General features: G+C 36.0%; 1 protein-coding gene across 5 annotated transcripts in view; it reads left to right on the forward strand.

Moving 5' to 3' along the window:
* The window catches only part of BBS9 (Bardet-Biedl syndrome 9), a 416,531-nt gene that overhangs the window by 240,245 nt on the left and 161,541 nt on the right, over window positions 1-14,745 (forward strand). Inside the window, exon 20 of one of the 5 annotated variants that reach the window (XM_057304305.1) lies at window positions 18-6,261. The exons of the other annotated variants lie outside the window; for them this stretch is intronic. Within the exon in view, the coding sequence (XP_057160288.1) occupies window positions 18-149 (132 nt within the window). The 3' untranslated portion in view covers window positions 150-6,261. Of the gene's footprint in view, window positions 1-17; window positions 6,262-14,745 lie in introns of those variants that run through there. 5 annotated transcript variants of the gene reach the window in all.

A 14,745-nucleotide genomic window follows, 5' to 3' on the forward strand; every position in this document is an offset into this window, starting at 1 on the left:
TTTTTTTTTTTCAATAGAAATGTTCCATGGAAACTTTTCCTGTGAACCCTCTTCAAGAGATTTATGCAGATTATAAAGTCAAAAGACGGGTCATCCCAGACTTCTCTTTCCAGGCAAAGAGGCCAAAACATAATTTTAGCAGGTATTAGTAAAAATTGAGAAGTATTTTGTGTATGCTGGGATTCTTGCCAACATCTGTGTTTGCAACTCCCAAGACAGGGCTAAGGTGAAAGTTTTTCCTTACTGCCCTCAGAAGATTGTTGAAACAAGCCTGCCACAGTTCTTTTCCATTGCATCTGTGTTACTGAGGCCTCTCTAGACACTGTTTTGTGGAATCTCGGGCCAACACAAATTGATTTACTTTTCACCGAAAGAGCTTCATGCTGAATGTTGACTGCAGGTGCGTTTTGGGGGAAGAGGTAAAAGACTAAAAACAGGGATTGGTAGGTAGACAAAGCAGGTGTAAGTCATTTGACTATTTCCCAACAAACTGAAAAACTGCTTTAATTTGGTAAGGTTTTTTCTTCTTAACGTAACAAATGATTCCACATCATGTGAGTCCAGTTAGGTACATCTAAGGAATTTACAAGATTGAAGATAGATCTTTCAGTTTGTTTAGAAGAGTTGAGAAAAGATCTGCCTCTTAGAGGGTACAAAATAAACACTTAAAAATGTTACCTCTAACATACCATAATCAACTATTGCATGTATAGCCACTTATTGATATCGTGAGCATGGTGATCCTTGGGGTGTGTGTTTGTAAACTCTATCCCTTTTATTAAATAAAGAACATACTCATTAATCCATAGAAATATATAAACCTCCATGAGGATGTTTTTAACCAGATATATATAACAAAGACCTGAGCATTCTTTATTGATCATTTTGTGCAGAACACCAGAGAATGTTCCAGCAGAGTGCAGCAAAAGCCAGTTATTGCAAAATGTACTCTAGTCTTCCCTTAGTCAGTCTGGACTGTGGAGATAGAGGAATTTCAGACTCAAAAAATGATGAAAACAAACAATAAAGATCCTTAAACAGTATCCTGTTCCCCCATCCTAAGTGTAGGCCCCAACCAAGAAAAACTTTCTCTGATTTACTCAGCAATACTGATCTTGAAGAAAGGGCATAGTGGTAGTCGAGGATAACCATAAAAGTTAGCATGGCGTAATTTTACTCTTTTAAAAAAAATAGCTTTTAAAAAAGCCACAAATACTACATATCAGAATTCTTTTGTCAGAAAATATAGGTAAGTAAAGAGACGGAAATGAAAATGAAAATTATCCTAATTCTACCACCCAGGAAGAAATCATAGTTTGAATTGAGTATATATCCTTTCAGATTTTGAGTGTGTTGTGTGTAAATATATAAAAATAGAAATATTTAAAAATAGGGTCATAAGGTACATGCCGTTTGGAAAGTTATTTTTCCCTTGTAAAAATAAATCATTAACATGTTCCATGTCAATATATATAGTTAGAGCTACTATAGCTTATAATAAATACAGTTACTCTAGCTGCTAATTTCAATAACATTTGTATGGTATGTTTCTGCCTTTCAAAAAAATGTGGCATATTGTTTCATAGTAACATGTAAGTAATTAATTTCACTTTGTGAATAAATATTATTCTGATGCAGACCACTGTATATTTGATGTGTACCACAAAGAATAAATATTTACTTTTGCAGATTAGCTGATTTTTCTTTCTGTTGGTGATTTACTTTAAGAAGCTTCTCATTCTAACTTTTGGCCATTTTTAGAGAGAGTGATATTTTTTACTAGAATGTGATTACATAGTAATAATACCTAAAATTTGGTGATTTGTAAAGTATTGGTTAAGTAGCAAAATAGATGCCCAACTTTTCTTGCTTTCTGTCTACCAAAGTTCTATTACTTTTGATTGTCCTTCTTAAATTCCTACTTTAAAAGAAGAATACCTTATGTTCAGTATAGTTTTTCAAGAAGCATAAAATTGTATTTGGCTTTCTGCAAAGAGAAAAGAGCTGATTACCGGAGAAAAGAGAGATCAAGTTAAAAAACAAACAAGCAAATGTAACTAGTAAGTGCTAACTATCCAGTTTGTATGTGAGCACACCTATTTGAATTATGTCTGGCATATGAGTATTCCTGAAAGAATCCCGACTAGGAGAGAAGTTGGGGTGACCCAAGTCAAGGACCCTCCTGTCACAAGCCAATGCCACTTGCCCAACAGGCTAGGGCAATGGTTGTGATGAATGCCAGGGATCCTGATACTTGCTGATTCAGGGTCAGGGAGATCAGCAAAATGGGAAGCTATAGCCAGGTTAGAGAGATTATGGAAGCCACCCACTGAGGGCCTGACGATTTAGCAGGTCTGGCTGTGGTATTATAAGACTAGCTGCAAAAGCCCAAGTGTGGATCTGGCTCCATTGCAGACAACACCTGCCTTCACTACTGGGGGTGGGACACAGAGGGGGAGGCACTCAGACTCAGGGCTCATGGGCACACCCTGCTTCTGGTAGTTAGGAGGGGCCAAGATTAAGGGGCTCTTTTATATGGTGTGTAAAGACTATACCAACAAAAACAAACAAAAGCATAGAAATATCTTGCATTATTTTAGCAACACAGTTCAAAGTCGGTAAACTTCAAAAATTGTAGATGTCCTGGGAAATAAATTAAAGGGCTAGGGATAGTCACGTTACAAGAATGAATACATCAGGACGTTTAGAAACCAACTTTAGTTTGTGTTCTTACTTCAAAGCTGGAACGAAGTATTCTTTCATGACTAGTAAGACTCCCTTAAAAAATCTTGTAATTGAGGTAAGCAAGCACTAGGGGGCAGCCACGACTCGGTTAAAATTACATGTCCGCGCGGTATTTTCTCTGGCGGGAAGTTAAAAGGGCCATTTTTCTTTCTTTCTTTTTTTTAAACTAAAGCAAATAAAATAAAAAGAAAGTTCAATACGTTTACAAAACTTAGAATTAGTTTCTTGACTTGGCTTAAAAAGGTGCATTCTTTGGCGTTTCAGCTGCTAAGTGGCATTTTTTTGCTTCAGCCTCCAGCAACAGTCTATCTTCCTCTTACTTGACTTTACCTGATGATGACTTTCGTTTATCTAGAAAACTACACACATATACCAGGAATATGTATTATTTTTATTTTTAAATTTTATCTTTTTGATTCTTTGAAGAACAAGTGGTAATATATGGAGGAACAGAAGAAAACTCCTTGGCTTATCACTTCAAAGGAATAGAGAGAGGACTGCTCTCTGTTCTTGTAAAGACGAGAACCACCCCTTTTCCAAAGTGCAGTTTTCTGCTGCCAGCTAGATGCTCTTTGAAACGTACAATGGCAATCTTTCATTAGTTCTAAAATTTGCCTAGGGTTGGATCTAGAAGGGATATTTAGAAATACTGATTCCTGGGCCCCACTCTAGAGTCACTGAATTTTGAGGGATAAGGGATAGTTTTTAAAAGGTTCCTTGGCGATTCTGTGCAAAGCCCAGGAATATACCTGGCAACTTTTTCTTCTGTAGCTTGTGAGACCTATACTAGTAAGAAAATTCCTCAGAACTAACTTCTCAAAAAGTTAAAAATATTGGAAACGTGTATTTAGAAATATCTACAAATACTACATGTAATATGGTTTTAAGCAGAGATTTTAACACAACTTTGTAAAAAAAAATAGTATGTAGACCACATTTTAATGAAATTTCTTATTTGAGAGTTTCTTCTTCACAGAAATGGCTATAAAGTATAAGATTTGTTTTTTTTTTTAAATTTTGAAAATGGAAACTTAATTTCTCACTTAGCTTTAGCTGTTATTCAAGGAAGATCTAGAATGCCACAGTAGTAGAAGTTCCTTTTTATAATTTGACTTAGAGATTTGATTCCTCTGGGAGTAGTATGTGTAAGTAGATATTCACCATCATGTTTTATAAAAAACAAAATGTCATTTATGCTTTATTTGGTATAAAATTAATATTTTACAAATGTTCATTAATCTCTCCTCTAAACTATGAAATAAGAAGGAAATCACATCCCAGTTTACAGATAGAAAACTGAGCAATGAGGAGGAAAAGCCTTTATTTAAGGACATTCTAACGTACTGTAAACACACAGAATACTAGATTATTTTGATTTCCTTGTCATTTTGTTATCCACCATTCTGGTATAATTGGAGAAGTTCTCCCCCCACCCCACCCCATGTCTAAATTAGAGACTGGTCATAGATCCTAGACCTTACTTTATCCAGTGATTTATCATTAATTAATTCAAAGTATGATGATAATACAAACAGGCACACTTTTGAGAGACAGTCTGGCCAGGTGATAGAGGTCTCGTAGAAATGGATGCCAGCTAGCCTCCCAGGTCTCCCCTCCTCCAAAGGTTCAGAATGAAAAGGTGCTCTCATGAGGGGAGCTGAAAGAAGCAGGGGATTAGAAATCTCTTTTCGGACCTACACAAGCAAACTTGACTTTGCCTTCACATTGAAGTACTGAGCAAGCCTCACTGTATTTTATGTTAGTGCTGAGCTTCCAATAACTAAGCCAGTGTCTTTTGCCACTTGCTCATGAGATCCAGCTTGACCTTTCAGTGGCATCCCTGTTAAGAGAAAAAAAAAAAAAAAAAAAAAACAAAACGAAGAAAGCACAGACACTTAAACTTTAAATTAGTTCTTCTAAACAAATGGGGATCTAATTTTTTACATTAAAAGAAAACAAAAAGGAAGACTGGCTTTGAGTAACATTTATCAAATTTAGACTAAAATAAACCTGGAGGCTTACAAAGTTCAGTTTGTGGAGTAAAATATTGGCATGAGGAGAATGGAAACATTGCATGTAGGAAAGTGTATGGTAGTAGAATTAGAGAAGGAAAATTCACTAGTCATGACCCGATGTTACTACAGCCACACCAGCTTACTTATAATAGGAATTCAGTGTGTTATAACAAAGAGGGTTCTGTAAATGCACCATGATAAAATGGCTAATACTTATAATTGCTGCTATTTTTTGAGCACTTACTGTGTGCCAGCTAGTGCTAAGTACTTTACTTATATTATCTCAATTATTTTTAAGCGTTCTTTTGCACAGAGGGACTGTACAGTTTTTTTCCTTCCAATAATTTAATACTTTTAAAAGGCATTTCTTTATGTAAACATTTCCCTGTGGATTTGGGATTTTAGGAAATAAATGGGAAAATATTAGCTAACCTTATACAAGAGAGAATGATGATATTGGGCACATGATATAAACTCTCCCTAGAGTTCCCAAACTGTGATCCAAGGACTATACCTTTGTGAGTTATTTATAGGTGTTTTGTGAAAAATGAGTTTTGAAACCTGCATTCTATCATTCTATTGGGGGTTCACTAAGCCACATTGGATTATTAGGCTCTGAGAAGTTCTGCTTTAAAGAAACTTGAAAAAACAACAACCCTGTATTTAATATTTCCCTAATTTATCTAAGCACAGAACACTGTGTGTTGGAACTAGGGGGCAGGCACAATCCATGTGTGCCTGGTTGGTGTTGGGAGACAATTCTGCATGGTGTGTCATGTTTCTGCATGTCATGTGATCAGAGGCACTGCCTGCTTTTGCTCTGGACTATCTTTTTAAGGATATTTTTACAAGGAATAGCCTTGGATGATAGAGATAGTGGCTTTCTCTGGAGCAAGGCATAGGTCATTTATTATGTAATATAATAAAGATAACTGCTCCTTCCAGGTGTACTTACTGATCCCTTATAAGAGATTCAGGTTCCCTGAGCGCTGGGTTCTTCTGCTGTAACCCAGCCCACCACATGTATAGATGTCACCTTGGCCTTTTTTGTATCACTTGTGGTAATTTGGGATCAGGGAACTAGCACAGATGCTGACAATCTGGGTATTGCTGTTGCTTTAAGTAATAAAATCCTTTGCCTCTGGTTAGGAGTCTTTTTTTTTTTTTTAAGATTTTATTTGAGAGAGAGAAAAGAGGATGCAAGTGAGAGAGAGCACGAGCAGTGGGCAGGGGCAGAGAGAGAGGGAGAAGCAGGCTCCCCGCTGAGCACAGAGCCCGACGTGGGGCTTAACCCCACGACCTGAACTGAAACCAGATGCCCAGCCAACTGAGCCACCCAGGCACCCCTCTGGTTAGGAGTCTTGGATCTTCTGCACACATCCATGAAATGATGGCAGATTAACTTGTTAGTTTGTATATAGTGTAAAATCTTAGACCCTTCACGATTCTCCACAGTTAGGAAATACTGAATTATGTCCTTAGAGGTAAATGGGTCTACTTTTGGCTGAGTAGGCTGGGGTGGGTTGGGGTGGAGTGGCTGGGGGAAGGCTATGAAGAATGTTACAAAATAGAGTTTTAACAACATATATCTCTAAAATGCAAGCACCTTTCTAATGTTCTAGAATATTGCATCTCCTTGCAATTTTGCTCCTCTGAGACGATTAACCTCAGTTCTTGTTGCTTTCCTTTTAGGTTTGATTTGCTAGACACTATCATATTTTGCTATTGTTCTTTTTTTGTATTTTGTTTTTCCAGGTGTAGAATTTGTATTTATATAATGAAACACAAAGTAGTAATGGGTTATTAATATCACAGCCCTTGTAGATTTAAGGAAATGAAGGAAATACCCATTTATTGAACACATATTGTATACCTGACACTCTGCCAGACACATTACATGGGTTTTCTAATACAATCTTTCATATCGCTCAGAATTTTGGTATTATTGTATTTATTTTATATGTGAAAAACACTTGGGGCTCTGTGAGATGGTTGTTAAACAGTTTTCATAGCTAGCATTTATAGAGCAGTTACTGAATACCAGTTAACTGTGATAATCATAGGATATTTTCTTATTTCATCCTCATATGGCCATGAAATAGTTATTATCTTATGCATGAGGAAACTGAGGACCAAAGATGAAGTGATCTCACCCAGGTTACGTAATTAGCAGAGTTATGATATGAATGTGGGTATGTGTATGAGTTCGATATGAGGTCATTCCCCAACCCTTAGCCTGAGGTTTTATGAAGATATAGGTACTGTATGGTTTGAGCTTAGGGTGGCTGTGTAGTTATAGTCCAAACTAGACATTTTGGAGAGAAAAGAGGGGCAAAATTAATAATTGCACTAGGACAGCAAGTGTAAGGCTAGACTGTCATGGAAAAGCAGGGTATGCGGTCATTCTACTATGCAAGTAAATACTAGGATATATTGCAGTTATATTTGCACTGTTGATTTTTTGACAGCGTGGGATATTATCTTTTATTGAGTCAATATGTTGAATTCAAATAGTTTTAAATATTTTATTGTGCTTTTAAAAGTGTTTTATTGCCAAGGTAGACCCACCCTTATTGATAGTTCCAATATAGATAAAATGGATTACTGCATATCCTTTTCTCACACCTCAGTGTTTTATGGGTTTCCAGAATTTAGTGCAGCCCAAAGTAGAGGGAGTATTTATGGCATTTTTAAAGCAGATCATGAGAGAATTACTTTCCTCTCTCTCCCTCCACTCCCTCAAACTGAGGAACATGACTGACCTGGTTTTATAGGGTCCATATTTCTCCCCTAAATGAAACCCATCTGAGGATGGAAAACTGCAAGCCTGTCTTGTCCTTCCAATGTCAACTGACAAAGAATAAAACTTTGCTTTCCTTGACATCATTTTCACTGGGAGTTAAAACAGAGAATAATACTTAATATACAGATCTATAATGACTATGGTAGTTTTCTTGTTGTGGCTTATACATAGTTCTTTAATTAGCCTCTACAGGGAATTACAGTGGCTTTCAATTGATTTTTCTCTATTGCATTACTTGTTAGATTTTTTGATTTGAGTGTTAGGCTGGCTTTGTAAATATGTTTTGTACATTTTTTTCCATACTGAAGTATTTTTTAAATTTTATTTTTTTATTAGAGAGAGAGGGGGGAGCTGAGGAGGAGGGAGAAGAAGGGGGAAAGAATCTCAAGCAGACTTCATCCTCAGCATGGAGCCTGACGCAGGCCTCCATCTCACCACCCTGAGATCATGACCTGAGCCAAAACCAAGACTCTGACACTTAACTGACTGAGTCACTCAGGTGCCCCATACTGAAATATTTTTTTAAAGGTGTGACGTGACCCTCCTGTCAAATAAAGTATCTTTTGGAGATTAACAATAAACTTTAGCGTGTTAAAGATGAGAAATGCTGGAAATAATTTGTTCACTTTGTTTAGCTCAGGATTCCCCAAATTTAGAAACTGAATGCCTGTGTGTGTGTGTGTGTAGCATCTATTCACTTTCTATAGAACACTAGACGCATGTTTTGGCATACATTGGCATAAGTGTATTTCTCCTTTTTAAAGAAAATGCCACCTTTATTTGTGTTGTATCTCCTTTTCTTTACTAATTTTGTATTGCCCTCACCTGATACACTTTTTTTGGGGAGGGGTAGTTTTTGCCTTGGAATTAAAAAAAAAATTCAACTAGAAATATTATTTATTTATCAGTAATAGTTCATTATGCTCTGAATCTCTTAATTTTCATTTTTCTGCCTACTGTGGTTTCCATTGCTCCTTTTTGAAACTTTTTACTTGAATTTTTGCATCATTTATTTTTATTATTTAGAACACTGAAAGCATTTAAGGCTATGAATTTGTCTTTGAGTACAGCTTTGCCAATGTACACATCTAAGTGTAGTGATGATGCATTATGGCTTGGTGAAAATATAGGCTTAGGAGGCAGCAAGACTTTTATTAGGATCTTGCCACTTATTATCTCATGACCTTGAGCCTCAGTTTCTTCTATTGTAAAATGGGGCTATTAATATTTACCTTTTAGGTTTAAAAAATATAATTAAATTTTGTCTATAGAGCTCATAGCATAGTACCCGAAAGGTAAATTGTTGACCAGTAAGTATCTATCTTTATTTTTTTTATTATTTTACAAATTTCGATTTGCAAATTTTAATTTCGATTTCCCTTTGACATGGTAGTTAAAATGCTAGCTGTTTAGGAGAATGATTTTCTTGCCAAATAGCAAAATTTAAAGGCATGCAGCTTTCTTAATTTTTAGTTGTTTTAGCTGACCAGAACATTTACCCAGTAGAATTTCACATAGTTAAACCTATATAAGCAAAGGATAGATCTGGATTTTGGTGGAGGTCATTTTTGGTCCATCTCTCTCTACTTAACCTGGTTTTTTTGTTCAGAATCAGAGCCACATGTTCAGTAGAAATCACTCCTGATGTACGGTGGGTAGTTGACAAATATTTTTTACTTTGGACTGCTTTGTAACTGGGCCTCTTTTTGTGCACTTTCAAGAGGATTAACATTGAAATATGAGAAAGAGCAAATCAAGTACCACTTGCTAGGTACTATGTAAAACAGAAAGCCCCTTAGGGCTACATTTGTTCTTGTTAAGATGACCAAAGAAAAAATGTTGTATAATATCCCCCAGAAACCTGTTCTGGTTTGTCCATCACTTGTGTCTGGAATGTTTTCTTAAATTATTCTAAAAAATCTTTATTTTGCAGTATAATTCCATTGTGATATGATTTTATAAATCTTGTTTCTTTCATGATAAACCTGTGCAGGGAGAGGGGGTTCCATGGAAAACTAGCTGATATCAATTTCAAGGTGTCCTTTCTGGTCATTATGCCAAAGTATGAAACTGCTAAGATGCTTCGTTTCTTTTCTTGTTTTACAAGAAAGAATTTAACAGAAAAATGCTCTTGGAAAATCAAATTTGTGTCTTTTATTCAAAATGGAGGATGACTTGAAATAAAAGTATCATTTTCAATTAGGCCCATAAGAGGGTTACTATAGGCATCTCTAAGCAAATTTTTAAATAAACATGCTTTTCCTTTTTTCCAAGATATTTTCCCCCATTTGTACCATATGTGGAACATGATGTCCTTTGAATTTCCCCTGTAGGATTTGAGAGTTAAGGAGCCATTTACCTGGTAGTATCCTATTTTTTTTCATTCTCTCTTAAGGCACTGATCTACTCTATAATTCAGACCCTCAGTTGAGAAGGAATTGACATATATGTGAATAAGAGAGGGCTTATGTATTCCTTGAGGCATATTCCATCAATCACTTTACCTAGAGACTGAAAACTGTGCATTATTTCCCTCAGTTCTGTGTGCTAGAAGACCCTTGACTTAGGAATATGGATAATGTGTGCTACAATTACCTTTCTTTATATCTGTGTTATTTCTGTTCTTTGTTTTAACATACAGCATATAATTTTATACTAATTGCAGAGATGGACAGTTAAAATTTTGCATTTCCTGGCATCAGGATGAGTCTTCTGTTAATGGGTACACATAGTTACATGAAAACACATGTATATTAATCAATAATTTACCTCCAGTGACAGTCATCTGTATAGTCTTTCCTCTGAAACATCATTGGTAGAACACAGTTTGGCAGTGGGAAAGCAACAGTTGTTATCGATTTTGTATTCTTTTGGCAGGGTTGCAACAATTCTTCCATACCCTGGTCCAGTAGAGATATTAGATGGATTGCTATACTGTACTTGCATTTGAAATTTCTTCCTCTGTTTTTACTCTGAGCATTTATTTTCCATCAGCTTGTAACATTCTGACATCGATTGGTGCAAGTAATGTATTATTCATGCCATTCTGGTTTCATTCCATTAGTGCTATCAGCATTAGTATTCAGTCTGAAGAGATACAATTATGTCAAGAGCTCTCTGTGTCAGCTTGTCCTGTTTTTGCATTTCTTTCACATTCATAGAAGGGTCTTCATTTGTATAGTGTATCTTTTTATTTTGTTGGTGTCAATTAGAATTACGTAAGACGCTAAAATAAGGCTGATGTAAACATAACCTCAAATAATTTTTTAGTTTACAAATAATCATTGTATCAAATTTGGAAAAATTAGAAATGTATAAGGAGGAAAATAAAATCATCCATAATTTTATCACCTTATTCACATATTGAGCCAATGCCTTGCCTTCTCTCTCTCTCTCTTTTTTTTAATAAAGTTAAGTTCATGTTGTATATACAGTTTTGAATGCTGGGTTTTTCTTTAGCAATTATGTGTAATAACATTTTGGAAAACTTGATTTTTGATGTATTTATAATAATTGCTTATCTTGTATCTTTTTCGAACATTCTCAATTTCAAATATTTGTATTTTTGCATGGTTTTATTTTTATCAATAGGAATGCATGTCCTTGTTCATAAACCTTTGATCATATATCTCTGAGTATTTCCTTAGGATAGATTTCTAAAAGTGTAATTATTGGGCCAAAAATTAAAACATTTAAAAAGCTCTTGATTCATGCTGCCAAACAACTTTCCAAAAACACTAAACCATTATCTCCTACTTGGTCGAAAAAATTACAGTCTTCCTTTTACTTACGTTGCTATAGCCATTTTTTCCTAATTTTTTAAAATTTATTTAAGTAATCGCTATACCCAGTGTGGGGCTCGAACTCATGACCCCTAGATCTATAGTCACATGCTCTCTGACTGAGCCAGGCAGGCGTACCTCCTATAGTCATTTTTCATGTAAGATGGTCTATCTCTGTCTTTTCAGTAATATATTCATTGAAATAGACAAATTAAAACATCATTAGATTGCTAAAATAACCAATGATGGAGAGCTTCCTAATGCTAAAAGCTGCCTGACAGTTTGGTGTACCATCTTTTCTTAGCATGTACTTCTTGATGACTTAAATTGCTAGATCCTGTGGCTAAATGCATGAACAGAAATATAGTGTGGGTCTGAGCATTCAGACTGATAATGACAGTTCTGTTCATGTGATGTGGAAAAGTGAGAGCTGCTGTCTACTGCTTCCTGAGTAATAACTGAGATTTTACTGTGTTTTAACCTTGTTCATAGAACCATTTAGTGACCTAGTTTTTATTTATAAATACATCAAAATTGGTAGAAAGTCTGGGTAATCTAATCAAAAGAGGTTACATTTGAAATGATATACCTGCTCATTCTTATTGGATCTTAAGTAATGGGGTCCAAAATGTGCAGTGATGGTCATGACGTAATATTATATGAATTTAAAGTAATTCTGTGACTTTGACCTCATAAGATATGCAGAAAATACAAAGTTCAAGGGAAATGTTTTAATTAGAGTGTTGTGACTTTATTAGCTCTTTTTAGGCTCCATCAAGACATTTTTAAGGAATATTAGGAAATTTTACCTCCTCTGTAAAGACTATGTGAAATGAATAATTTCTGTTCCTCTGACCAAGCTGGTGGGAACACTGTTTTTAGTGCATGATAAAGTAACCCTAAAATCTGGGCATAATATAAATAGTGTATTTTGAGAAGGTCATTTTTGGCACTTTTTCTACTGTAGTATACTTGTTTAGGTCTGGCATTATTAGACTTCTTATTGATGGTGAAGGGAAAGAAGCTGTGGAGTTATCCAGACACTTGGAGTCATTTAAAGATTCTGTCTGTAGCATTCACTGGCTTTATGACCTTTGTCAAGTTCTTGATACTTTCTAAGCCACGGTTTTCTCATCTGTTAATGAGGGATGGCATTACCTCAAAGATTTAAGGGAATAAAGAATGAAATACTCCATTTGTAGAATATACTTAGCAAAAGTTTATCCCTTTCTTGTTCTTACGTGTATAATATGTGGAAGGTTAGGGCTAGGCCAAGGACTCTGTTGAGAAGAACCAAACCATTAAGCATGTATCATGTAGCACTCAGAAAAATATATACCTTCAAAATATTTTTGTCCTTTCTCTGAAATACAGATGGACCAGTACATACTGAATTAAATGTCAAGGTTAGGGGCACCTGGGTGGCTCAGTCGGTTAAGTGTCTGCCTTCGGCTCAGGTCATGATCCCAGGGTCCTGGGATCAAGTCCTGCATCAGGCTCCTTGCACAGGCTCTCTCTGCCTGCCTCTCCCCCTACTTGTGCTCTCTCCCACTCTCCCTCTCTCTCTGACAAATAAATGGATAAAATCTTTAAAAAATAAAAATGTATATCTTAAATGTCAAGGTTAGAATACAGCTTAACAACATCCTGTGTTTGCAACTGTTGGAATCAGTTTGCACAGTCTGTAGGAGTTGTAATTATAAATATGTTACTCACAAAATAGCAGTGCAGGTACATTATGCAGGTATATTTTCCATAAAAGCCATTAAATTGGTTCCAAGAGGATTTAGCGTGCTATGACATTGAGTTTTTGGTCCCTTTTCTTTGTGATGTGTGAAAACTTTAGTCCTCAGAATTATCAGTGTGATAATTGTGTGTGAAGCAAGGGTACCGTGAAGAGTTATCAGGGCATTCTTTGCCAGAGTTCACTTGGTGAACACACCAGTGTTCACTTGGTTCAAGTGTCCTTAGTCCTCCTGTGACCTTCAGCAGCCTTCTCCAATTCTTTGATGAAGAGATAACATATTTGCAGTGTTTGTATGGAAAGTGCTGGGCAAGTACAGCTTCAAGAAGAGACAGCCTCCTAACGTCCCAGCAGTTTGCCACACTGAAGCTGGAGCCACCACAGTTTGGAGTTGTCTGATTTAAGTAAGAATTGTTGGCTTGCCATCACCTACTGTCTTTGTGCTACTTATCTCTTCCCTGAATCTTAGAGATGTGGGGATCCGATGACAAAAGCTTATGGCCAACTGCTATTCCTCTTGATATGAACTTAGATCATATTTTTGCACACATGGACTAAATATGTTATAGTGTACTTGAAGAAAACTTCCCAGTGGTTAAAAAAACCTTCTTTGTTACTATTAATGATCGATGTAATATTCTTTTGATCAGTGTCCCAACTTTGAATCATCTAACGTCTAACTTGAGATTATCATTGCTCAGAAAGTTGGTGCTTTAAGGATTATATAATTGACACTTAATTACATAATTTATAATCTCAAACTCTCATACTAGAAATAGTGAATAAAAACAGTTGGTTTTTTAAGTCCAAACCTTTAGATCCACTGAAGTTATTTAAGATCTATTCCTTTAAGACTCTGATCCACTGCTAACTCCCAATTTGCCATCACAGCCTTTTAGGTCCACCTTGATTACAGCATTTATGACATTGCATTGCAGTTGTTTAATTACACATTTCTGTTGTTAACAAAGCTGTGAGCTGTTTAAGGGGAGAGGGGTCTGTCTCCTTCACTGATATCCCTAAGTTTTAGTACATGTCCCCATTGTTAATAAGTGCCAGATAAATGTGTTCCAAATGATCTTGAAATGACTTAAAGATGGAATACTATATAAAACAATCATTAGTGATCTGAGATCATTTTTGTGTGACTTGACTGATAATTGTGGCATGATTTATTTAACATGAATTTTGGTGGGTGATATTTGTACACGAGTAAGGAAATTTTAGTAGATGATTCAAAATATCAGGAATTAAATAAAGAACAGAGAAACAACTATGGCTTTTACATGTTGATTGGATCAGCCTTCTCGAAGCCATCTCTGTCCATCACAGTCTTGTCTGTCCTTTAGGTCCATCACAAACATTTAATTCTTGTCTAGAAGGATACTTAGAAACCACCTAATGAGGGCGCCTCGGTGGCTCAGTTGGTGAAGCGTCTGCCTTAGGCTCAGGTCATGATCCCAGGGTCCTGCGATTGAGTCCCACAGGGGGCTCCCTGCTCATCGGGGAGCCTGCTTCTCCCTCTTCCCCTCCCCCCACTCGTGGGCTGTCTCGCTCCCGCTATCTCAGTCAATCAATCAATAAGTAAATAAATAAATAAAATCTTAAAAAAAGAAACCATCTAATGTAACATCATTTTTGTTGAGGTAAATTGAG

The sequence above is a fragment of the Ursus arctos genome, unplaced genomic scaffold (genome assembly GCF_023065955.2).
Source record: "Ursus arctos isolate Adak ecotype North America unplaced genomic scaffold, UrsArc2.0 scaffold_3, whole genome shotgun sequence".
Lineage (NCBI taxonomy): Eukaryota > Metazoa > Chordata > Mammalia > Carnivora > Ursidae > Ursus > Ursus arctos.